This window comes from Gymnoscopelus braueri (assembly GCF_963280865.1).
Source record: "Gymnoscopelus braueri genome assembly, chromosome: 7".
NCBI classification, from domain to species: Eukaryota; Metazoa; Chordata; class Actinopteri; order Myctophiformes; family Myctophidae; genus Gymnoscopelus; species Gymnoscopelus braueri.
The window spans coordinates 40214357-40241631 of NC_137608.1; the positions used below are offsets into that span (position 1 = coordinate 40214357).

A 27275-nucleotide genomic window follows, 5' to 3' on the forward strand; every position below is an offset into this window, starting at 1 on the left:
TTTGGTTGGTGTGCGTGTGTGTGTGCGTGTGTGTGTGTGCATGCATTCGAAAGAGAAACTGGTTGACATAACACCTGACCATCATGGAAAATCGAAACCTCGTGAGGTAAATTATCAATACTTTCTATCAGCAGGGGTATGTGTGTCTAATACAGTGCTTACGGTCCCACAGTAAACAAATTGCATGTATGAACAAAAAGATGTCACCCTGCATGCCTGATCTTGTGCAGGTCTGTCCTACGGTATGATCAGAATGTCCTTCATAAAACCACTCGGTGCATAACAGATTCAATGACCATCTAATCTGAATTCCATCAGATTTTTAAAGCGCAGTCTATCCATACTCTACCTGGTCTGCTCCAAAAGGCGTGATGTTGGACTTCACAGTTCCGACCCCTAATGCAATTAGGGCAAGTGCACAGTAGATCACTGGTCTACAGTAGGGAGTACGATTAGGTGGGCAATAATTGCTGTCTGGCGGGGTAATGCTTGTGTTCAAACAGTCAACTGGTGTCACTGGGAATGCCATCTGTTCACCACATAGTCCAGGCATGGTGTTTCCATTTGAAATGAATGGAAAAAATAGCATACCGGTGAAATACAGAATCAGACTACAAGCAATTGTCCAGAATTTCCCAAGGTAGGCATCGGCCAGCCACCCACCAAATGGTGAAATTAAGTAAGTAATCCCCATGAACATCAGAGGTGCCTGGCTCGCCTGAGTTCCCTCCCAAGTGAAGGGGTTGCCCTGGAGGAAAAGGACCAGATTGGAAGTGATGCCATAGAATGCCACCCTCTCTAATGACTCGGCCAGCAGGATGGCGGCACAAGCCAGTCTTCTGCCCTCGAACACAGATGGTGCCGGTCTGTTTACAGTCACTGATGAATCCAAAAGAGGAGTGTTTTCACTGACATCCCGGTCGTTGATGGCCATTGTAATCCAATGGCTTTGGATACTTTCCTTACTCTAAATTCTGCACAGAAAACAAATTACATTTAGATTAGTTAAAACATTGTTGCTAGCATGGCGTACACAGCAGCCAAACAAACATTGTAGATTGCAGTATTAAACAAGCACAATGATGACTTATCAATATGTTATAACTTCATACATTCAAGCTATGGTCAGTGGTGTGAAGTAACTAAGTACATTTACTCAAGTACTGTACTTAAGTAAAATGTTTAGGTATTTTTAGTTCACTGGAGTATTTCTAATTTTTAGTACTTTTACTTGTTTTGTACTTGTTTTGAGTCAAATATTGTACTTTTTACTGCAATACAGAATGGGACAGTCTGCATAATCCTACTTTTACTTTTGGTACTTTAAGTATATGTTGATGCCAATACTTTTGTACTTTTACATTTTGAATTCCGGACTTTTACTTGTAACAGAGTATTTCTACATTGCAGTATTGATACTTTTATTTAAGTAACACATGCGAGTACTTTTATACCACCACTGGTTAAAACGTTGTCATTTTGCTAGCATGGCTTACACAGCCAAAAAACATAGATTGCGGTATTAAACAAGCACAATGATGACTTATCAATACGTTAACTTCATACATAAGTGTACATTTCAACCTACGGTAAACAAACATAATTATTCGCAATATAAACGCTAGCTTGACGATATAATGAATGATTTACAGTACCTTTAGTTTAGCGAAACCGGCCCCCAAAGTTCCCCATGAAGCTAAATAATGTGTCTTTAGTAATATGTTCCTAATACTAATAGACACTTGGACTCCAGAGAAAAGTGGAAATAAACAAACAAACAGACTGTCTGTCACAGAACTACCGCGTGACACCTTATTGCTCGTTCAACACACATTAGCACGTCGACTGTGCGCGTGATGCCCACGACGCACGATCTATAGATCATCACATCAGCTGGAACCACGTCTGAATGGCCGTTGACAGTCGATCCATATGTGCTGTAATGTTGTTGTTTTTTTGCCGACGCGGTACGTACAAGAAGGAAGTGAAACTGGTTCCCTTTGACCATGCCACCAACTTTAGCCCTGAAACATGATGACTGTCATGGATGAACTTCAACGTGGTGCTTGCACTTTCTCCCCTTTTGGCCCGTACATCTACATAAACGTTCAGATTTCAAATATAAAGTGCTTACCCCATGTCCACGGATGTTACAATTATATACGGCCCCTCAGAAGTACCCGTATGTTCCGTAATGTTCAATACAAATAATTTTAATACGATCTGCGGCCATTTTCTCATAGTTATAATATATCAGAGTGCAATACACCTCCCAACCAATAGGGTCGCGTAGAAAGCATAACGGGAGTTAAATACAGAGACAATGAACACCGATAGGATTCAAATACTTTTTATTGAACATTACGGAAAATACGGGTACTTTTGAGGGGCCGAACATAATTGTAACATCCGTGGACATGGGGTAAGCACTTTATATTTGAAATCCGAACGTTTGTGTAGATGAACGGGCCTAAAACAGAGAAAAAGCAAACACCAGGTTGAAGTTAATCCATGACTGACAGTCATGTATCAGGGCTAACGATGCCACCAGCTGAGCTGACAACAATATAACTTCTGTCGTTGACTTGGTATGGATTTTCATCGTGAACGCAAGTTTGAGACCGAACATTAAAAGGACCACAACAATGTGCGGTCTAAAAAAAATAATAGACTGTAAAAACAATGTACACGATCCAATCTCTTGTTTCCGGGGGAGCCATTTAGGAGACGGACATGTAAACAATCCAGGCGTGCTAATGTTGCTAACCGAAGGGCTAAAAACTAAGCCCAACTCTAGTCTAAAGCCTGGCACTCCATCGAAAATCGCAGATCAACAAGCTCGTGAATGGTCGCGGATGCGACGCGATTCAGCTTGTGGATCTGCTGTTGTAATTGTATTTAAGTGACGTTGCTAACTGGTCAGCATGGGACATCATATGGCCAGGAAGGAAACGTGTGAGAGACCGCAGGCAGTTATGTTATGCGCGTTGGCCAATGATACAGTCTATATCAGGTTCCTGGGGTTCCGCCTAGTATATTCACTACCAGTAATGTGTAAAGACAGTAGCCTACTTGATTAGTTAGCAGCGAGTCATAATTAGATAATGAGGTTACTGTTTCTTGCCTGCCTCAGTCCAAAGACTGGGAACTGCACTACAGCAGACAGAATCAGGTAACAATAATAATAATGGATTTTATTTATAATTCACCTTACATTTGTGAAAATCTCAAAGTGCTACAATAAGGAAATGCATAAAAAAGAATCATCACACCATTAAAAAAACAGCTAAGAAAACATTAAAACATGAGGGAAGCCTAGATCAGACCAGTGTAGCTAAAAAAAATGCTTTGTGAAAAAGGATTTTGAATATTTATTGATTGAATACTTTATTTAGAAGTTTGCAGAAAAAAGCACATGAAAGTACAGTTTAAATACAAGGTAGACTAAATCGGATTAAAAAGCCCAAGGAAGCCAGTGAGTGGCTTGTTTCAATTGGGGTCCTTTAGTCCTCTCTTAAAAGGACTAAAGCCCTTTAAGGTAAATGGTAAATGGTGCATTTATATAGCGCTTCTATCCGAAGCGCTTTACATTGATTGTGCCATTAACCCATTCACACACACATTCATACACCGATGGCGGAGGTAACCATGCAAGGCACCAACCTGCTCATCGGGAGCAATTAGGGGTTCAGCGTCTTGCTCAAGGACACTTCGACACTAACTCTAGGGGAGCGCCCCAGCCCGGGATCAAACTGGGAACCTTGCGGTTTTCCAGTTCACTCTACCCGGCCACTCTACCCGGCCACTCTACCCCTGAGCCACTGCCGCCCCAAGTTCACTGTCCTAATCCGACATGATGGAAGAGAGAATTTCTATCATGGCAGCAAAGTTCAACCTAGGCAACAGCTGTTACAACACTTTAGTTTGCGTATTACAAGCTTGGGTTTGTAATTTGTATTGTATATTGGGTTTTGCTTAAGGTTATCAGTAGTAATAGCTGTCTGTCAGCTAACGTTGACAGACATTCTGTAATGAATGTTTATTGAATATGGACAACAAAACAAACGGGACATATACAAAAATGAAAATAAACTATTTGGGTCAAATGGTCGAGGTTTATGTAATATGGCTGTTGTTGACAATCCTTACATTTAGCATAGTTGATGTGGGATTTCCTAGAGATCATTTAAGAAACAGACTTTAGAGCGCAATCAGCTGTAAAACAGATTAGCTTGGTAAAGCAAATCAGTAACACAAACCAATGTTTTATTATTATTTTCTTAAGCCAGCTCAAAGTTGTAAGCAGATTTTTGTCTTGATGAAGGGGTTGAATGAGTTATATGGATAATGATGAAGGATAATTTAACATGCTCTAGTTACAAGCATTTATACATTTTTATGATTTTTGTTTTCGGCACAGACTTACTGTAAATCTCATTTCATTTCAGGGCCCACATTGAATCTGCAGGTCACACCTGTGAGCTCTATGACGTCTCAGAGTTCAAGTCTTCTGCTGAAGTGGCGACCCTAATAACGCAAAAGCCAGCCTTTGAGGGTGCAGTGGCCATACACCTGTTTAAGGCCGGCAGACTTCTCCTAGGTGAACACCCTCTTTGAAAAGTAGATCTGTTGGATGATATAGACTATAGATAAATTAGACCTCATTTCACTGTAGATGGAGAACTACAATGACAGCAAAGTACAACGTAGCTATCGGCAACTGCTGTTACAACACTTTATCAGTTAGCCCAGTGGTTCCCAAACGTGTTGTGAGCTTGTAGATCTGCTATTTTCACTACTTCTTACTTCTTCTTTTTTGGATTTTTTTTTAATGGAATTATTTTGAAAAACGCTCGATGTCTCACATGTGGGCTGTGGATAGTTGGGAAATTTGACCAATGACATCATTGGTGGGGATTCCAAGCCAATGAAACTCGTACAGCACTTCTCTTTCTGGAAAGTTAATGTAGCAACCTGAAATAGATGCCACTGTTGTTAAACCAATAAAAACAAGACAGGGTCTAACAACAGTGTGCCTTCCCCTGTTTGAAATTACCACCGATGATGTCATTGTTCGGCACATTTTCAAACTATCACAGTCCACCTATGACACATGAGAGGGTGTACAGACATGGTATCATCCTATCATGCGCATTAGTGAGGACCCATATGGAGAGCTGATGTTGAAAAAGGTTGAGTTGATTTTTCTTTAAGTGTCACACATTTTGTCAAGAACTTTGTGTTTTGTGTCCAACCTTTCACACCAGATGTCCAAGTGCCCTTTGGCGTCATATTTGGTGGAACAGACATAAATGAAGATGTGAAAGTTGAGCAGAAGCGTGTGGTTATGGAGCAGGTGCTGCAGAGAGCCAGGTGATGTGGATGCAAGTTACTATCTCAAGATAGCAACAATAGCGAAGAAAGATGCACGCACAGCTTAGTATAAAACAGGTTAATAATGATAATGACAATCATGCTGGTGACAATGAATTAAAAAAAATGCAAATACACATATGAGCATGTGATGAATACATCTTGAATATTGTGATATGTATACATATACATATTCTAACTTAAAAAATCATATCAACCTGACGGTTTAGCTGACACTGACAGTTTGTATTTTTATCATATCATGGTTAAATCCAACCCCCTACCACTAGTGAATCTCAGCCACCAGATTTCTTTTAAAACTGTTAATTGTGCCTTTTTTATGGGGCGCTGGGGGCGTGTTCTCTCCTCCGCGTCATCAGTGCCCATACCCTAGGTGGGGTTGGCGAAAGGGCCTTTCTGTGTGGAGTTTGCATGTTCTCCCCGTGTCTCCTAGGGTAGTTAATACCCTCACAAAAACATGTAGTAATCCTGGTCACTATACTGCCTCCCCCTGGTCAGCCAGGGCGCCTGATGGAGGGGAAAGGAACTGGTTGGAATAACGTGTTCCTTCCACGCGCTACGTCTAACCAGGGAACCTCCCCCCTGTCGGGTGATAAGAAGCGGCCTGCTTGCTCCTCATGCATTGAAGGAGGCATGAGCTTCAGCTTGGGCTCTCCCTAGGCTGGCAGAGGGAGAGTAGCGCCCAGGATTACATAGGCAATTGGCACTGGGTGAAAAAATATGGGTTACAAAATCGTGGGATAAAAATTATAAGAAAAAAAAAAATGTGCCTTTTTTATCCTCTGTTGATATCTCAAAATCTTAATGCCATTGCTTTGACAGTGGTCAAAATTCACCTGAATATTTATTCAGTTGTTTCATTATAGTGTCATTTTACCCTTATATGTGTGATAATGTTATACTGTATCTTTTGATGTATTTGGATCAGGTTTGCTGTTGCATTTACTGATGAACTGAAAGAAGCTGCAGAGTTTTTTTTGGTATGATAATGTTTTCTATTATACTCTTGCATAGACCAGTGCACTTAGCGTAGACGATGGGCTTATTGGGTCTGTTACTAAATTTACCACCATAATGGTAAGTTGGGGGGGAAACTCACCACTAAGTGCTGGACTTGAAAATGTCCAGACCACTGTAATCTAAAGGTTAGTGTCAATCAGCCACGTCTCTACGATTGCCTAGGCTAGACAGGGACAGACAACAATGGAATTTTAATGTAGAACGGAATCTGGCCTCATTATGTTCACCCTTATAATTCCCTATATATACAAAGCTAACAAAAAAATAGCAAGACACTTCGAGATCATTGTGAGTGAGAGTGAAATGTGTTTTTCAATTCAATTTTTACAGCACATTACACAACATACAGCCGGGCCCTGACAGCCCCAATAAATAAAACGGAAGGGTTTTTACTACGCAAACACAATATCCTGCCCCGTCCCATAACAGTGTGGCATTAAAACAGTATTACCATGTTTTCAGATTAGATTCTCCCTGTGGGCTACAGATTGAGGAGAATGGCATGCTTTATCTTTGTCATTTAGTGCTGACAGCAGGCAGGCAAGGACAGGTGCCGAGAGGCATTGCTGTGCCTTTTATTGAGACAGAAAACACACATAGGAGATGGATCTAACGCAACTTACTGTGATAACATCCAGTCAATTTCCTTTCCATCACCCCTGATTTATTTTGCGGGCTCATCTCCAGCATTTAGGGATGACTTCTTCCCCGTCTGCCTTCTTTTTAAGGTGGGGATTCAGAGCAAAAACATTTTGAGTAGTGCTAGGACTGTTAATTGTTCTCCATTGTTTGGCATAACAAGAAGGAAAGCCACTTTGTCCTAGCCGAACACACAGGCTCTGAATTAAAAAAATAATGTTGCCTACAGTTATTATTCAATGTAAAGCATTTCAATGTATTTATTATGATTGCTTTTTAAGTTGACATTTCTATTGTTAACTCCGCAGCTGTCGCAGAGAAGTGAAGTGTATGTCCAGCCCCAAGGTAAAATGTTGTCTATTTTGATTAATAATCATCATTCATAGTTTTTCCCTATTATCATTGGCTGTTATGCCATGCAGGACATCTTCACAATGTTGTGTTTTTTTTTTAAATAGTTTTTTTGGGGGGACAATTAAATAGCATCTGGCAAAAGTCATTGCATGTAAAGGTTGCGCGCCGTGTTGAATACCAAAAATACAACTCGGATATTGTAGACGGACTATTTTCATTGCACAACACAGGCACTCAGCTAAGTATAAATCACTTTTTAGCTTTGCTGTGAGGTAATTACATTATTTCCTGAATATTCTCTGCCTTTCAAATGTTATGTTCCTTGATTATAAAGGCATCCAGACTGAAGTGGCTGAGAAATTCTGCTGGAGTGAATTCCTGAAGAGCTCAGGTATTGATACTCATTGGTTTGTTCTTCTAACAGCAGTTTTCTTGAGGGATTAATGGTCAACTATGTTGGTATTTAATTTAGCCAAAACCATATTTTTTTTGCTAATGGCAAGTCTCTTGCCATTAGCCCTACTGTAAGTACTACGGGTAAGTCATTTCAGCTGAGCCGCAATATAGAGGAGGCCACTCAGAAGAATGAAAGTAGACCGCACTTTGATAGGTACATTGGGATGGTTTAATTGCAAGGTTGAGGCCCCAGAATTCCTAGCAGCAGCACCACTAGCCATTTTTACCAGCCACGAAAGCGTCGCTCACTATCCCAGTTTCAATCTATCATTGCTGTCCACTGATCCAGCGTATTCTAGATCTAGATAACATGCAGCATTTATTATAACAACTAATAACAGCAGCTAACATGATACATCTTACACACACTATACAACAGTGTTTTCAAAGAATATCCACTAAGAACGGCCATTAGAACCTTACTAAAAAATATAATTTAAGGAGATGGGACATTAAACCTTGACCTGGATGTCCCTATTAGACTACAGTCTAATCTACACATAATGATTACCGGCTGCAATAGATATCTTTTGAGGTGGTGGAACGAGAGATGAAAAATTTATGACATTAGTCAGACCATCTTACGCACATGGGCAGGCTTCCAGCGCAGGTATATCAGAGCTCAGGCAGAGCCACAGCACTTGATTAATAGCTCCCCGGTGTTAGACCATTTGTCACTATGCATCTTCAATGGTGGCAGTAATACTAATTGCCCACAATGCCCAGAGTCACTTAATTCGTTAAACTGAGAAAAGGTCTACACTATTGCATTTTTGTGATCACAATTGGAGGAAAGAATAGTGGTCTGTCATAATTTGAAAATATATGGCAGCAAACATGGTGTGCCACTTGATCATGTGAGTTTAAATTTGGCTTAATCACTTAAGCTCTATTCAGAACTTTTCAAAAATAGCTGTGTGCGTGCATGCGATTGCGACGTTGTGTGCATATGCATGTGTGTATGTAGGCAGGCATTACAGCTGGAATCTCTAATTGGCTCTTTTTGAATGATGTTGCCTATAATAACAATATGCCCAAAATTGGGACACCAATCAACTAACACCAGTCAAGCTGCTAGCTACAAGTGGGTCAGAATGTATAAGTAACGTAAAGCACAACAAAGGAATGGTTGGTTTTCAAGCATTATTGTGGCTATCACTGTACATTGTCAGTTATGCTAATGCTCTGTGATATTTACCAGATGAGTTGCTCCATTTCTCCTCATTGGACCTTTTCTTACACCCATCGTTGCCTCCAGAAATGATTATTATTCAGTCTTTTCAACTTCAGTCATTTTTCAACCCTCCTTAGACTAAACACACAGACTCACACAGAATCAACAGCTCCTGTTGCAATCCGTATTCTTTCTTGTCAACTCTCATCCTCCTTTTGCTTTCAGACACGGTGTGGGACAGTGGGACACTGTCATGTCTGCCTATTTATGTTTCCCCAGCTCTGAGCTGTCTTGTTTTCCTTTGGTTTAGTTATATTTTGAATCTGAAGAAACATATTTGCTAAAATCTCTTGTGTGATATATCATCACACAATATTTTCCTGTGTGTGTGTCTATCCATGCTCTGACATATTCTATGTTTGGCAAATAATGACATCTCTCACCATGTATGTACAATATACATGTGAGCTTTCTTAGGCATATTCATACTGGATCTTTGAACGTAGAGACCAAAGTTATTCTGAAAGAGAGTAGCTCCTGTAGATAATGACAGAAGTAAGGCAGCCCCCCTCTGTGTGTGTGTGTGTGTGTGTGTGTGTGTGTGTGTGTGTGTGTGTGTGTGTGTGTGTGTGTGTGTGTGTGTGTGTGTGTGTGTGTGTGTGTGTGTGTGTGTGTGTGTGTGTGTGTGTGTGGATGTAAGCAGGAATTACAGCGCTTGAATCTAGAATCTGCAGGTCCATCAAAGGCACCAAGTTAGTATGTGTTGCGTGTCTGCCTCCTGCTGTGTGCCTTAGGGGTGGGGTTAAGGGGAGTTGGGGGACTGGTCTTGGGAAGAGTAGGCTGGTAAAAGTTGGAAAGCACTGTGGAACACCAGGGAGCTACATGAGATACAGGCAGGCAATTCTCAAGGGTGGAGAAGAATTGAATGCACCAAGGGCATGAGTGACTCTGTCTGCAAGGAGTATTGTATATCAACACAGTTCTAATCAAATTACCCATGACACCATTCTCTTTAAGTTTTCAGTTGAGTTGGCATGTGAAGAGATCAAAATGAGATCAAAATGTGTCGAGTGAAGGTGTAGAGCAGGTCTAACATCTAAAGGTTCCTTTATGCTTCAATGAAAAGGTGTGACTGACATGCCACTCGACAAAAAATGACATCTTTTCAGTATCAGTGAAGCATAAACTAGGCTTAATCCCCCCCTGTAGATTCCTCCAAATACTGTAATGTTGTTTGGAAGCTTTGATGTGTGTTCTTTAGCCTCTGTTTGTGTGTCACACGATGGCTGTTGTTGTCAAATAAACTGACAGGAACCGATAAACGCATACACACAACTGACTAAAAGAAGTAACCAGCAGGGGGCTGAGCAGATACTTCTCTCATATAACAATATTAATAACTATGTTTAAAGCACGTATCAAAATATGGTTACAACACGCTTTAAATAAAACTGTAAAATAAAATGAGAAACCAAATAAAAAGAAACGCAAGATAACATGTAGTGAGAGAAATAAAACATTAAGATAATCAGAGAGTCGAGGTGCCCTGACAGCAAAAGTATGGTCCCCCAATGGTAACTCCAGCAGGTTCCCACCTGAGGATCTCAGGCTGTGTACAGACTTGTGCAAGGTTAATACATCAAAAATGTAATTATGAAAAAATTAGTGTAGGGATGTTCAAGCTGTAATATGTCACTTTTCTTAGTGAATAAAATGTTATTTTGTTCAATCTGTATGGTAGAATATGTTAATACAATATAACTTATACAATTTGGATTGTTGTATTTGGTCTCCCTGCTCTTCTATTGAGACATTTAGGTCACACAATTGGCTCCTGGGATCAGGGTCAGACTCCACTTTGTCATTTTAAGATGCTTTAAATCTGCCTTAACCTCCTGATCTAGTCTTATCTGCCAGCAAGGGATTTCACCTGATGCACACAATGGTGCGTGCGTGCGTGTTGGTGTTTTTTTTCTTAAACGTTCCTGCAACAGTGATTCTCCAGCATAACCATCAGGTGTCAGTCTCCAACCTTCTATAGGTTCATCCATCTGGGTCACTGACAACCTTAAAAGATGGATTTCTTGATATTTTAAACCCTCTATTCTATTGTTTCAAACAGGGAGGGATCTGCTTGAGGGCCGTGTACAGACTTTTGGTAGGGCGGGTGCCCTAATCTAATGCACAAAAGAACTTAATACACTATATTAGTTACAAATGTGGTTGGTAGTCATTAATAATAGATAAGCCCTAAGAATTCTGACAGATTAGCCTGTTCAAACCCTGACAATGGAACCTTGCAAGTTCACACTTTTTAATGTGTGGAATAGACATGCTATTCACGTCCTAAAACCAGACTTATCCGGAGGGGAAAATGTGGGACCCTGCCAACAAAACAGCAGGGCAGAGAGCAACTGCAATTCGGTTTAGCAAAAGAGAAGTAAGTGAAAGAAAGTATGTATAGGTATGAAAAAGTGCACTTTCTCGTATCACGCAGGTGCTCGGGCACTGGTTGGCTCTGATGTGCACCTGCCTGATCTGTTCACTTGTTAGTGTCTATATTGAGCCAGTGTTTATATTGAGCCAGAGTAGACCTTTAAGAGATGTGATACTCTACTGATTTTGTACATTAAGAAACTGAGTTTTTCTTTAAGCATTCCAAGGCACTGAGAAGGGTGAGGATGGTTGATTTGTTTTTTTCAATTACACATCTTCGACCCTTTGTTTTTAGATGGTATTGAAATTACCGCCTCTAGTATCTAACAAAGAGGTGGCTATTTCTCAAAGTACCCAGAGCAATTACTGAACTAGGAATGACTGGCTCCCCACAGAATTTTAATAAAGAACATTTCTTTGTTGCCTGCTTCAGGTTCTCCTGTGTTTTGTGCTGATCTTGGACAGGTCTCCCTTGTAACAGAGATTTCATCTCTCAACGGGACTTCCTGGTTAAATAAAGCAGAAAAAAACGGTATTCTCTTCAATCTCAACGCAAACTGATTAGTGCCTTGCTGGATTATTGGGGTCAGCACTTTTCTATCTTTGGCTTTGGAATGTCTTGTAGTCTACTGTAGTTGCTGGCATAGAGCAAGTCTACTAGTTCCCCACTAATTTGAGGATTGCACAGAAAATTTGGATTATCTGGCAAAAGAGCTAATGTAGTAGTGCCAGTGTCCTCAATTAAGGGTAGTTTCCCCTAACTACGTTTAATGTAGTTAGAATTATATTTCAATCTGCAATGAAAGAATTGGCCACCCAGTTTAAACACATGTGCTGCCCATGTGTTTATAACGCCCGTGTTGCTCTCTGACTAGGCTACAACCATCCAGTGATATCAGAAGACCGCTTCCCTGCTCGGTGCGTGTAACAGAGAATTATGCGAGAGCATTAGTCACTAGCTGTCTTATTTTCCTCACGACCTTAGATGATGAATTGCTTTCATTATCTGCTGGTGCGGTTTGGATGTTCATTATGCAGTGTTTTGATATTGTGGTGCTATCGTTTTATTGTCTGTCCTCTCCCCAGGTGTGAGCGGCGAGGAAGTGGAGGAGCTGCAAGTTTTCCTATTGGTCTGTGGCTTGAGAAGAGTCAAGGACCCCCTTTTCTTGGTGGAGGAGTTCTCAGGTACACCAGCTTATAGCAAGAGTTTATTTGATTATTTCCAAAAAAATTATACTGTACATCCATTATTGGAAGATGTATACAGTGGAGCTGTAAAGTTTGGGAAACCTTTAGAATTGTCGATATTTCTGAATAAATGTGACCTAGATTTTCGCACCTAAAAGTAAATTTTAGATAATGAGAACCGAATAAAAAGAGACAAAATTATACTTGGTGATTTCTTTATTGATTGGCAAAAGCATACAAACCTCTAGGATTAGCTTTTCGTGCCTGGCTGGCTGGGCAAAAAATATATATGAAAATAATGTTTGCACTTCCTTGGGGGTGAAAAGAACAACAGAGGTTTTACATGAATTTAGAACACCAACAATAATTACCAAGGAAACAATTAGAAAGTTCATTTAGCATACTTTACAGTGTATCTAACTAACAGACACAATCTGAACTGTTCCATGCACCCATCTGGTACCCCAAGTAGGTTCAAACAAACACTACGAACAACTTGTATCTGAGTGGTTGACCCAGAGTCACTGTTGATTATTGTTTTCCCACATGTTCTTATTGGGCTGACTGCATTGCATTGCTGCCAATGTGTTGATCTATTGCTGTCTTTCAGAGTGGCATCGTGAGAATCCTCTGAATGTGTTGGTCATAATTGGACCAAAGGTTAGTACCCACAACACCGCCGGTCTGTTTGCATAGCTGTCATGTTTTCCTCTATTTGCATAGTTTGTTGTCTTGTTTTGTGGAAGTTGCCAAGCATTCTGCCCTAGAGAGTCCACTGGTCTGCTAATTGGATGTAGCAGAGATAACAGCATTATATGTTAAGCTGGCCTTATGGCCGACATTGAGAGGGGATGGCAGTCGTCTGCACTGCAGACAGGGGAGGGAGGTTGGTCAGCAACAGTGTTATCTCTGTTTCCTTTTAGGCTTGACTGACTGACTGACTGACTGATGTATGATTTATGATTCATGCTGTTTTTACTCTTTTTTTTTTTTTTCTTACATTTTTTGTTTTTTATATAATTTCCCTCATTTTTTAATTGATTTAAAGAGTAATTAAAACTCGACATTTCTGAAACAATATTATACAGAAAAAAAAGAAAGAAAACAGGCGTAAAAATGACTTTATATTGCCGTAAATTTTTATTCTGCTGCCCACTTTTTTATGTCAGAGTACCTCTTTGAAGATATTTTTGTGTCTGGGTTGACGTCAGCAAGGACATGCGGTTTGCAACAAGGTCCTGACTCCTGACGCCAAATCAAATGGGTTCAGATCTGAGCCAAGTCTCCTGCAGGAGGCACGTCTGAAGCCTGTCCTGGACGGGAGTCTACCAGACGTAAAAACAGACGATGATGATTGTGTTGAGCGGATAGAAATTTGAACAGACAAGGACAGGACACACGCATCCCGTCCGTCCCTCCCTCACTCACTCACTCACTCACTCACTCACTCACGCGTGCACACACACACACACAAAGATTGATTATTTATTTATCTATTCATTTATTTATTCATTCATTCATTTGTGTAGTAGGCAGGCACCCTGAAACAGTGAGTGTAATTACCCTTTAAGTGCCTGATTGAGTCAGTGCTGTCATGCTGCTTGACTTGACGCAAAGCCTGAATAGAGCCACCTCACTTTGGTTTAGTCAGTCTGTGGACCAACCAGGACATCTGCTGATGTCAGTTACAGCCAAGAAAGCTTTGACCCCAATTATAGGTAAAGTCAAACTCCTTTCATGCTCCTTTCCAATGCAGAATGAAATTAGGCTAGTGGAATCACACTAACTATTGGAATTTACACATACTGTGCAGGATATGTGTAATTATACGAGCAAAATTTATTTGAAGAATCAATATTTTAAACTTGAATTAATTTGCAAAATTACAAATCACTTTATGGATTTTTTTTCCTGCAGTCAAAACACGTAGCCAGCCAGCCAGTCAAATGCCATCACCAAGCAAACCTGACAGACAATCAAAGGCTATTACCCAGGAGGGAGTGTTGATACCTTTAAAGGTTTATGTCACGTCTTTTCTCAGTCGAACCGATTATACTTTTATGTCAGATGCTTGAATATCGATCTGCTTAGCATTGCAGTTGCATTGTGACCATCAGTGGTAGCCTTGACATTCTCTCAGTGCCTCTTGTTCTTTTCACCTCGTTTCATCTCTAGGACATTTCACATTGATTTCTCTCATACTTTTGTCTCTATCCTGTTCCCTCCCCTCTGGTTTGCTTTTATGTGACATTGAAGTATCTTTCATGCCTTTATTTATTTTTTTATTTTTTTCAAGCCTCGTGTTTCTTTTTATCTTCCTCTAAACAGTGGTGTCAAACTAGAAGGTATGTTCTGTTTTTAGTTTGATTAGAGTTGGCCAGGGGTGTGCCACTAGCTGTTTCCGCTGATGGCTTATGCATCTGCTCTCACTCTGCCATGCTTTGTGTCTCTGTTTGATAAGAAAGCTCAGTGAAAACGGAGATGTTGGTTTGATTCATGTAGACCCCGCATGAATCCCTGTGTTCTGCAAATATGTGTAGTGTATTAGTGCTGTCTGACCCCTTCATGCTGTACGTGGAAGACGCTGGGAAGCTATGGGTTTGACTTATTCTAAGTAAACTACACAATGCATAACTATTTTATGAAATAATTTATTAACTAACTAATGTAGAATAAACAAATATTCCTCGCTAAAAGTTTAGGGTTTCTTTCTTGTTAAAAGTAACCAAGTAATAAAGTATTAAGATACAAAACAAATTAGTATCTGGGTTCTACTTTGAAAACACCTAAATGCACTCCTATCATGTAATGTGGGCCCAAATGACACACGAATACACTTACACCCAAAATAATAAAAGTTACAGACCACCATGTTTTTTTTTTTATTGATGTTTTATATATTTTTCTTGATTGAAAACACAAAAAAGACTTGTTTCCATTGTGGTCCTATGTATTCAATTCATCAACATAGCATAAAGAATTAACACAATAATACATGTCATCAACAAATACAAAACAATAACATTATATGTACAAAGGAGAAAAAGTAAAAACGGCGGCAGTGAATGACGCCTCCTTTCGATGGGAAATTACATTTACCTCCCCTTGTGGTCTCCTGATAGATGTTTTACAGGTCCATTTTGAAAGCAACCAGTGATACACATCCTTTAATGGATGGTGTCAGGGCAGACAGAGTAGTAGTAGTGGTTTGGTGAGGTGTGGTTAAACTGAAACTGAATGCACCTTCACTTAAAAACAGAAACAGAAAACTCCACAGAAGAGTCACTCACCAGAAATGGAGTTTGGGGGGGGGGGGGGGGGGGGTTGCAGTCAGGGAATCACACATTTCTTCCAGTTGCTGGGGATCTATCTGACAGATACAGACTTTGACTTTGTTCAAGACACTTTGTTGGCTCCCACACACACTCCTCCTTGGTGCACGCCACTAATCTAAAGGAAACTCAAAGTGTTGATGTTGGATCCTTATTCACAGCTCCTTACTTGAATTTTTGGGTTCGCCTTAAATGTATGGAAAAACCCATTTCTGCCTCGAAAAACCACACAAATGCACTTATTACCCATCAAAAGAGTAGTTGACATTTGATGCAATAACTATTGCATTATAATCCTGCTTATTGCATTACATGGCTGTAGAACTTTTAGTACAGTTTTTAAATGGTTTACAGTAACCATCTTGGGCTAATGATGTGATAACTGATGTATGAACAAATGCTCATATACTGTAGTGTGAACTATTTCAAAACGGTGAAAATATTCAATACATACAATTATTAGACAATTATTAGACCAATTTTAAAGGGTTAAATATTCTTGTACCACCCATATCACACTTCCTATTAGTCATCATATGTGGTTTTAACCGACAATCCATAAGCTTTATCTCCACTGCAGATGTGCTAGTTATATGGCATTAACATACCATACAGATGGGTCAAAATAATGTTTTATTCATAAAAATAAGTCCCGGATTATAGCTTTAATATTAAATATAATGAATTTGGCTCAAAGCAGATTTCATGTAGAAATTCACAACTGAAATCGTGGCCCCTTATTCAGAGAATAAAACTTCTAAATTCCCCTTAATACAGATACAGATTATTAATTGTGATGTTCAGAGTCTATCTCTCAGTTTCTAACAGTATACCAGGTTGTACTTTTTTAAATTGGAAGTGATGAAAAAAAAAAAAAAAAAAGAGAAGACACATTTAGAACTGTTACACTATAATATTGATGCTGATAAGGATTCTCTTTCCTCTGTTTCAATAACATTTTATTTGGTTCTCTTTCCCGATTGGATGAAATTGGCAACCCACCTGAAAATTAAAGAGCTGGAGAGACGGAGCCCTGTTAGTCTGTTACTGAACAACCACTCCATAGCAGTGATTATTATCAGAATATAGAGCTTTTTTTTTTTTAAATGTTGTATTAATAGAATAAGATCACTTACATTACAGTAGGCCTAGCTTTGAGCAAATATATTCTTTTAAGCATTTAACATTTCTTATGAAGAGTCTTGTTTAACCTAGATTTTCTCACCTGGGCTACCTATAATTGTTTTTCTAAGGAAATAAATCAGCAAACCCATATTGTATGAAATTGTTATTAACACCTAATTTCACCCATGGCTGCCACCTGCTTGCTGCTCAATATTCAAACCTAAGATTAAAATGTTTATATATTCATAATGAAGTAAAATTAAAATACTATAAACATGAAACGTCCAAGTGCCGCCCTAGTGTAGCGGTTAGAGCACATACGCCTTTCATACGGAAGGTTGTGGGTTTGAACCTTGCCTGGGGTCGTAGTCAACAAGGGCATGCGGTCGGAACGGGTTCCTAACGCCAAATCAAATGAGTTCAGATCTGAGCCAAGTCTCCTGAGGAGGCCGTCTGAAGTCTGTCCTGGACAGGGGTCAACGGACGTAAAAACTGATGAAAAAAACGTGAAACGTCCAGAGTGCAGCCACGGGCTGTTACAGTAAAACATTAGCTGTTGACTGAAGTAATTTATAAATAATATACTGTAAGGATGATCCGTCCACTGCTATGTTTATAGTGTGTACTGTATGATAATCCAAGATTACACCAGATACGCAAAGATTAGATTTGTTTGATTATTATAAATTTTTTATGCATGTGACTTATTTCAGGTTTCAGTTCAGAAAAAACAGGAGCTATAGGAGGAAAAAGAAGCAGCTTGCTTGGCATTTTGACCCAAATAGCTATGCAGGACTTTGCCGTGGGCAAGCTAATGCACGCAAATCCCACTTTGCAATTAATCAGATTGGGTGCCCACCCCAACCTGACCCCATTCTCTGAATAAAAAAGGATTTTCAGAGAATTTACTGTATTTGGTCATGATATAGATATTGTTATTGTATATCAAATGGCCTCAATTAAGTCATTGCTGGCATCATCCTGTCATGACACCATTTTGACATTAGGACTGGACTTCTCTTTATCATTTTAATATTGTTTTTATTTTTCTCAGATTGATCCTGTGTTTACTGATGAAGTTGAAACTGTTGCTAAAAGGTAAAGTTTCATTTTTTTTTCTTCTCCTTATCGGTTCAACAGCTTGTGAAAAGCCAAACTTGAGGAGCTTTGCTCCTTTGAGAAATTCCAATGCCTTATCTGCTTATCCCACACTTTATCCTATCCTAAGAAAATATGTCAACAAACTTTGCTTGCATACACGATAATGTGAGCTGAATGCAAATCAGAGACAAGTTTAGTACTTGTCAAGTTCCCCTATTTTCTTCCTCCCACTTCCAAGTCACTGGCTAATCTCTCAGTCTCTAGCCAAAGGGCTTAACCACCACGACAATGTTATCAAGACAGGAAGCTGGCTGCCCTGTCTTGTTAGGACTTCTTAACAGTGTGAACTATCTTGCCTCCTTATTGTATTTATTTATTTATTTTTATCCCACGATTTTTGTAACCCATTTTTTTCACCCAGTGCCAATTGCCTAAACTGTAATCCTGGGCGCTACTCTCCCTCTGCCAGCCTGGGGAGAGCCCCGAACTGAGCTCATGCTTCCTTCAATGCATGAGGAGTGAGCAGGCCGCATCTTATCACCTGACAGGGGGGAGTTTCCCCGGTTGGACGTAGCGCGTGGAAGGAACACGTTATTCCAACCAGTTCCTTTCCCCTCCATCAGGCTGACCATTGGGAGGCAGTATAGAGACCAGGATTACTGCATGTTTTTTGTGAGGGTACCTACTACCCTAGGGGACATGGGAGAGCATGCAAACTCCACACAGAAAGGCCCTTTCGCCATCTTGCCTCCTTATAATTAATAATCAGTCAGATACTCAGATTATCCATAATCCTATTCACTCACTTCACACAGCTGGACTGCGCAGCGTGTTTGTGCCACTGTTTCAGAACGTATCGTTGTTCATCAGTGTGGACGCTCGTATACTTGTCGTTATAGTTATTGTGATCGTGCTCTGTCTGAACAGCGCTTATGTTCCATGTAGTGCACCCATGTTTCCTGCCCTGAGCCTGTCAGTGCTGTTTAGTGTCATTCACGCCTACGGTAGTGTACATGAGCGCTGAGAGTCACTCAACACACTGTGCTACGCCACTGCTCCTGCAGAACAGTGGGAGTGTTCCTGGCCCAGGAGAGGAGCCAAAAAGAGCTTCACGCTGCCATGAAGAGGTGTTGTGCTGTGGTCAACAGTTCTGTCTCAGAGGGCATGTCTGCAGCCATCTTGGAGGTAAACATCCTTGGGCACGTGGCGATGACGGTGGCTGGATGATAGCACGATTTCACGAGTAAAAAAAACTTGTCTTGCCATGCCCTTTGGTGTCTCTTATACTTAATGTAACTCTGGCTATAATGAGGATATTTAGCAGTGTTTACAGCCAGGTGTCCTTATCTTAATTTTCCTGGCTCACAATCTTCCGTGTTATCTGACCACTACAGGGGTTTATTATCCAAATTAATTGCTTGACTATCTTTCCATTACTCCCAGGGAAGCAAATATGTAATCCAGGTAATCTCTTCTAAACAAAATGTTTAAACTCTTATTAGCATGTTAGCATTTTTCACTTCCTAACCTGCTGGCAAGGCATTAACTGATAGAGACAATTAAGTCCCTAAGCATGAGCTAAGTCAGCCCCACCTGATTCTCAGGTACTCGTACTTTTAACACACAGTTAAAGTGAATGTGAGATTTTGCTTTATCTGGGAGCCTGTGCTGTGTAACCTCCGTCCTCGCTCCCAGGCTTTCTCAAAGGTCTTTGCCGTTCCTGTCAACAGGAAGTGCAAAGACGATACTTGATGTGTTCCACAGGTTTGGGCTATTGATTAATTGAATATTGCCTAGTTTTATGTCGATTTTCCCTCCTTCGGGTTTCCCGTAATGTAATGTAAACACGCGTGTGAGAATTAAATGGAAATCCCCTAACACCACTGGAACTCTTCTTAACCCATTAAGACCAGGAACGCATCTGTGTCATTTTTAGATTTGAGCTAAAAAAAAAAAGCATTATTTTACACATTTAGCTATTCAAAAATAGCAGATCTACAAGCTCATAGCGCGGCACCGAGTGCCGCGCTATGAGCTTGTAGATCTGCTATTTTTGATAACTGTGAAAATGTGTGCAAATCTGTGAATATATACTGTATATTATTTTAAAGCAAACATTTTTAACTCAAATCTTTGCTTCTGGGGGGTCCCTGGAACCAAATATTTTGAGATGGGGGGTCCGCGGCCAAATACATATAATTTTGGGGGTCCTTGACAATTATGAAATAGTTTGAGCACCACTGATATAGCAACATACGTTTTTTACAAAACTGTTAGGATTTAGAAGACATTTGTAGATGTGTTCCCGGATGGAATGGGTTAAATGAGTTCCGGTAATGCAAGAAAAGGTGGGACATTATAGGAGTATGCTTATTGCTCCTCTCTTCTGGCATCTGGCAGGCCATGGATCTGGGAGTTCCCGTGGTGGCCAGAAACATTCCTGGGAATGCAGCCGTGGTCCGCCATGAGGTCACTGGCTTGCTGTATTCGTCTCCTCAGGTATACGGACACAAACGTTGACCAGAACCACTACACTGACTGTACAGCGATAAGCTGTGGTAAACTTTATTAACACCCAATGAGCTGAGGAGAAGGAATACATGCTGGCTTTCCAACCCCCCATCTCACCTCAACTGACCTGGAGTTCTGGATGTTTTTTTTGCAGCTAATAACATAACAGATGCCATTGTGTCAGGCTTATACCCGGTCTACTGAGTCTGTTTTCTTCTACGATCGATTTCTCCTGTTGGGTCTGCCGTTATCCTGTCTTTCCTTTTTCTTTCAAACAAAGACGGCTTCAACTTTACACCATTCTGTGGATCCTGCTACTTTAAATTATTATCATCATTAGTCCTGTCAAAGTACTTTAAAATGTAGCAAGGCGGGACAGATGTTTTCTACAGGGGCTTTGATTTGAATCAGGAAACACAGCCGTCATGGAATGACTAGTGGTGGAAAAAGTACTCAAATGTTTTACTTAAGTAAAAGTCCGGAATTCAGAATTTACTAGAGTAAAAGTACAAAAGTATTGGTATAAAAATGTACTTAAAGTACCAAAAGTAGAAAGTACTCATTGTGCAGAATGACCCATTTCACAAGTTTTCAAATATATAAAATGTATAAAAAATCTTTTGAAAATAGCCGATCTACAAGCTCACATTGTGAGATCGGGAGATACACCAGTCCCGTATCAGCTATTTTCAAATGGCCAAAATGTATAGGGCTGAAGTGGTGAATGTATGTTTTGTAATCAAAAGTAACTAAAGTTTTCAAATAATTGTAGTGGAGTAATTTGCCTCTGAGATGTAGTGGAGTAGAAGTAAAAGTAGGCCTACTGAAGATTGGAAACACTCCAGTAAAGTAAAAGTACCTCAAAACTGTACTTACTGTAAGTACAGTACTTGAGTAAATGTACATAGTTATTTTACACCACTGATGGAATGACAGTGTGCTGAACCACATACTGATGGAACTGCATGGCGGCAAGCAAACAAACACAACTCCCACGAGGGGTTTCTTGAACCCGATACCTGAAGAGGTCCGGGGCGATAAAGGAAAAAAAACACAGGTTAGGGCCAGACAGTCAGCAGAGGGGAGTTGTGTGGAATGATGGCGTGAAGATGTCATGCTCTAGCGAGCCTGATGCTGCTGTCATGGCATCAGATAAGTCGTCTCCAGGGGAGAGGGTCACGTGCCCTCAGCTGAGCCGTAACACTGTAAAAAATCCCTTGCCTGGAGAAACCCTTCACAGATGGTAGCAGCAAGCTAGGGGCCGGATAAACCCACGACCTCAGACCTGGAAGTTATTGACAGACTTCCAAGTGCTAGCCTCTCTCAGCCAGAACTTTATTGCAGAAGATCATTGCACTATACATTATACATGAACTGAACACATACACATACAGTGTAGGTTAAACCCTCACTTAGTTTCTAGTTCTCTGAATATTCATTGTTTGTTGGCAGTCTCCATTTGATTTGCAACACAGTGTTATAGATCAGTGGTTCTCAACCTGTGGGTCGGGTCCCCTGTCCCCGCATGGTTTTGGGGGGGTCCCCAAATGACAGTGAAGTGACAATTAAGACCTTTTTAATACCTCAAAAAAAGAAAGGAAAAAAAGAGCATTACTGCATCAAAAGTCATCAACAAACTATACTATAAAAACTGTTCTAACATTGGCCAAATTGTCAAATGATATAAGAAAGAGGCAAAAATTGTGAAAATAGCTAATCTTCAAGCTCACAGCGCCTCGCAACGCTTGTAGATCTGCTATTTTCACAATATTTATCTGTGGAACCGAGTCAAACTAAATGTAATGCCTCAACTCCTACAATTCCAAGTGCTTGTCGGGGTGAGGGGTCCCCAGTTCAAATATGAAAAATATGGTTGAGAACCACTGATATAGATAACATTTTGAAGAATAAATATGTTCAAACACTTTAAATACATGGCATGCATAACAGAGAAAATGGCATTTTCATGTTTGGCCGTACCATATGAGGCGAGAGTGAAGTTATTATAGGGCAAGGACACTGCTCATAACTTGAGCTCTAAACCATGTTTCTGAGGATTTACAGTTGTTATGGCCAAGCCCTGGAGTCATATTCAACCAAGAGCCTCTTCAGACATGATCACATCAGTCAAGTCAAGTGAAGTGGCCTGTTGCTCTGGCAGTGGCTGAAACTCTTGATTGCCCACTGGCACTCTGCTTCAGTAGATATTGGCTCCTGAGCTGCATGACGCACTGAAAACAGCTTGTACTTTTGACTCCGTTGGAGCCTATTCTCAGCCTCCTGGCCCAGCAAATGAGACTCATGAACTCAAATAAGGCTATTCATATGGGACTGCCACATCTCAATCCGTGCACAGGGATAGGATCATTACTCGTGTTTTTAGTGCTTTATATTTCTATACTCATCGTTTCGCTCTCTCCCCCGTGACAGCTGGTGTGACAGCGTTGTTTAACCCATTAAGACCGAGGACGCATCTGTGTAATTTTTTGATTTCTTTGGCTATTCAAAAATAGCAGATATACAAGCTCATGGATATGAGCTTGTAGATCTGCTATTTTTTTTTAAATCATTAAGATTTGTGAAAATCTTTGAATATATATATATATATTTATAAAGTGAAAATTTTAACTCAAATCTTTGCTTCTGGGGATTCTACAAATGTCTTTTGAAAAAACCTTGTTGCTATAATAATATCAGTGGTTCTCAAACCTTTTCATGTCAAGGACCCCCAAAATGTTGTATTTTGCCACAGACCCCCATCTAAAAATATTTTCTTCCAGGGACCTGCAGAAGCAAAAATGTATGCCACGCTATGAGCTATTTTTGAGCTATTTTTTAATAGCCAAAGAAATCTAAAATAACACAGATGCGTTCCCGGATTGAATGGGTTAATAGTAGCAGTAGCTCTGTTTGCGTTCTTCTCTCTTCATTAGCAAATGGGAGGTGGCAGCTATCACAATATGCTGCAAAGGACTATTGGACAGGCATATTTGGAACCACAGTCACAGACGTCTCTGCACAATTAGCAATGGACAGCCACATTTTAACGATTTTACTCAACATACTGGCTTTCATTCAATTCTGTGGTTATGTTTTAGAACAGCTTTAGATAGACTTATGTCTTTCTTCGTGTCTTTTCAAAAAGCTCTGGTCAAGTTTGTGCTTTTTTTTTCAACCAGCGTTCTGCTTTGTGTCCCTCTCTCTCAGGACTTTGTACACCAGTCCCAGAGACTGTTGTCAGACGGCGAGCTCAAGGAGAAACTGGTGAGGAACGGGAAGCTCTATGTGGACCAGTATCACAGCCTATTGGAGGAGAGGGAGACCTATCAGAGGCTAGTTGAGACTCTACACTCAGAGTAGGGCGGCAGTGGCTCAGGAGGTAGAGCGGCCCATAGATATAGAAACCTAGATACCTCATTGGCCGCTGCAATTCATTGGAGCGACCTGTATCCGCGGCCGCCATATTCGGGAAGTGACTACTGGCCAATCCAGTGCGATGTTTCCGGGACTTGTCAGAATCTAGTTGTATAAAAATATCCCGTTATATTTTCATACAACTAGATTCTGCCGAGTCCCGGAAAAGACGCGCTGTGGTTGGCCAGTAAATTATGACGGTGACTTTGATAGCCGGTTTGCCTTCCCAAAAATGGCGCCCGCAGATACAGACACCCCAGAGTCGGAGTTGGCGTCTACCTTTATATGTCTATGGAGTGGCCGGCTGGGGAACCGGAAGGTTCCCAGTTCGATCCCGGGCTCCCTCAGAGTTAGTGTCGAAGTGTCCTTGAGCAAGACACTGAACCCGCTAATTGCTCCCGAATTGGACAGGTTGGTGCCTTGCATGGTTTCCTCCGCCATCGGTGTGTGAATGGGTGAATGCACAATCATTGTAAAGCGCCTTGGATAAAGGTGCTATATAATTGCACCATTTTAGAGTAGAGACCCACCACTCAGCCCCAACCTTTACACTCAGGGAATTCATGGAAGTCTTTTTCCTTTTCTTTCTTTCTTTTTTTTCTTTTTTTGATCAATTATTTGTTGTTTTTCATTTTCTCCCCAATTGTGTCATTGCCAATTCCCCCCCATGAGTATAGTCCCTGTCACTGCCAACCCATACTGTTTGGTCTTAGTGAGAGTGTAAAAACCACCACGTGTCTACTGTGATACACATGGAGTCGCCAGCCGGCCAAGCCGGAGGCACCCTAAGGCAGTGGTTCTCAAACCTTTTCATGTCAAGGACCCCCATAATGATATGCATTTGGCTGTGACCCCCCCCCCCCCCTAGCCTGGTAAACCCTCCCTCCGGAAATCTCATTTCCATTTGATTCCAGGAGTGAGTCTGGCCTGAAGGCTTGTATGGGCGTTTCTAGCGCATTACCAAAAAACCGAGCCTATCAGCGTCGTCGCTCATCGTTCTGTGATTGACAGCAAAAGTTGGCCAATCAGGTGGCGAGTTCGAGTGAGCCCAAATGGACCCGAGTGCAGCCTGAGTGCAGCCGACCAAACACGAACGGCAGCTATTGTTTCTGTGGGCAGTTTTCTCCGCTATTTTAGAACTTCAAAAAGCTCTCAAACTTCTTTTTTGAGGCACGGAATTTACTTATAAGATATCGTTTGGATAGAATTTAGTTGTTTAAGTTCATATATGTGGTCAATTAATCATGACAGAGCCTATTTAAAAATAAAAATTCAGAGAACCGGCAGGGGCGAGCAGTGACACGCATGTGTCCGAATAAGGCAACCTATTTTGGGCATGGCCATCTCAAAAGTCCCGTTGCGTCACATTAGTCGCGGAGGTGGTAAAAATGCACTGCAATTGGCTGAAGGGGAAAAACGATCATTGGCTGAAGGGGTTGTCAGTCAACGCTATTACTCCCGCCCAACTCCAGCCCACAGCCACTATTGCAGATTGGGCGATCAGGCCAGACTCACTCCTGGAATCAAATGGAAATGAGATTTCCGGAGGGAGGGTTTACCAGGCTACCCCTCCCCCCAAAAAAAATTGTGCCAGGCATTTAAAATAGCTGATCTACAAGCTCATAGCGCGGCCGTGCTATGAGCTTGTATATCTGCTATTTTTGAATAGCCAAACTATAAAATATGGTTAAAGTGGTTTAAATGATTGTGACGCTATATTAACACATTTTGCTGGGGACCCCCTGGTAACTCCCCAAGGACCCCCCGGACCCCACTTTGAGAACCAATGCCCTAAGGGAATCGAAACCCCACTCTTCGTTGTGGTGGGCAGGAATTTTACTCTGTCACCACCCGGACACTCCAAGGCAGTCTATTGTGTGTGACACTGATAGTCGAATACAGTCTTGAATACAAATATGATAGTGGCTCCTGTCCTGAACCAACAGCACCCTACCCACAATGCATTGTGTGAACACCCAGAGCCAAGCAGCTAGAGCAGACCTAAGTTCAGCTATAATGCTGTTTAGGAATTACATTGTGTTTTAGGCATTAGGTTAGAGATGGATATATGAGTTTGCTGTTATGATCAGGGCAAGGATCTGGGAGGGCATTTAGCCAATGCGATTGGATGACCTCAAACTCCCAGATTTTGAGTTTGTAGAAAGTGAGTACCATACCGGTACAGCTTCAGGAGCTATGACCTAAAAACAAACAATTCCTACCTGCTACAGGGATTGGATGGAACTAAGAAAAGGGCACTACAGTCATTTTTTATTTATGATGGTAAAGTTTAGAAGCTTATTCTACCCAGGAAAGTTTTTGTTTTCCTTAAGAGAGAGGGCATGTCATTCCCCTATGTATTTTTATTGAGACACTTTGGAAAGTGTTTAGATAGTGTTATTAGGCGCATTTGCGAACGGCACAGGTAATGTTCTATTGGAGGACAGATTGGGTACATTGCACAGTGTCTTAACTATTGTATCATCGATGGGCACTCATCCAGGGAAAGGTGACTGAGCACAGATGCTCTTTTACAATAATGTTATGCTTCACTTATGCAGTTACACACATTCACACCTGGGAATGTGCTATGGCTGCCCATTGAGCACCTCCTATGGGGCCATTAGGACTTAAGTGCCTATAGTTTGAGGGCCTCGGCAGTATTTGTTGAGGCTGGGGGAAAAGCATGTCTTATTCATTGGCACAGGGATTCGAATCGGCAACCTTCCAGGCACAATGACACATCTAGCATCTACCCTCTTTCCCTTATACATGGAGTATAAATAGCTTTAATTTCCCTGCATCACCAGGGTCTTTATTCAAAGTCTTTCAAAAAAGAAATCCAGGCTGTAAATCACGTCTATGCAGAACAATCCACAATACAGTCTTATCTTAGCTGGCAGATTTAGAGTACGCTATGGAGCACTTTGAACCAAATACCTGATTGGTGAGTGGGGTGCAATCACATTTATGCAAATTCAGGGAGTCATCTTGTACTGTTATTTATGTTTTGTAAGAAAGTTTTAAAATAAAAATATATATTTTGCTGTGTTCAATAAAATGGATGGAAAGGGAAGATGATAAAATGGTTTCATTTCCTTCATGTGCATGCAACTCTCAACTTGAATTAT

General features: G+C 40.9%; 2 protein-coding genes across 3 annotated transcripts in view; one reads left to right on the forward strand and one right to left on the reverse strand.

Annotated features, from left to right (window-relative positions):
* The window catches only part of slc15a4 (solute carrier family 15 member 4), a 43809-nt gene extending 41890 nt beyond the window's left edge, over positions 1-1919 (reverse strand). The window contains exons 1-2 of the mRNA XM_080434415.1: positions 1656-1919; positions 350-974 (exon numbers count right to left, since the gene is read on the reverse strand). Of these exons, the coding sequence (XP_080290541.1) occupies positions 350-934 (585 nt within the window). The 5' untranslated portion in view covers positions 935-974; positions 1656-1919. The remainder of the gene's footprint in view (positions 1-349; positions 975-1655) is intronic.
* An 844-nt stretch (positions 1920-2763) lies between these two features.
* glt1d1 (glycosyltransferase 1 domain containing 1) lies at positions 2764-27220 on the forward strand. 2 transcript variants are annotated; one of them, XM_080434386.1, is made up of 12 exons: positions 2764-3172; positions 4449-4600; positions 5268-5373; positions 6323-6374; positions 7362-7398; positions 7742-7798; positions 12560-12658; positions 13272-13321; positions 18173-18216; positions 19284-19404; positions 20620-20718; positions 23938-27220. In XM_080434386.1, exons 1-12 carry the CDS (start codon positions 3105-3107, stop codon positions 24088-24090), a joined length of 1038 nt encoding a protein of 345 aa, XP_080290512.1. In that variant the 5' UTR covers positions 2764-3104; the 3' UTR covers positions 24091-27220. The 2 variants fall into 2 exon arrangements, with proteins under 2 accessions (XP_080290512.1, XP_080290513.1); XM_080434387.1 differs by having other exon boundaries at positions 19289-19404; positions 23938-24074.
* The last annotated feature ends 55 nt before the right edge of the window (positions 27221-27275 follow it).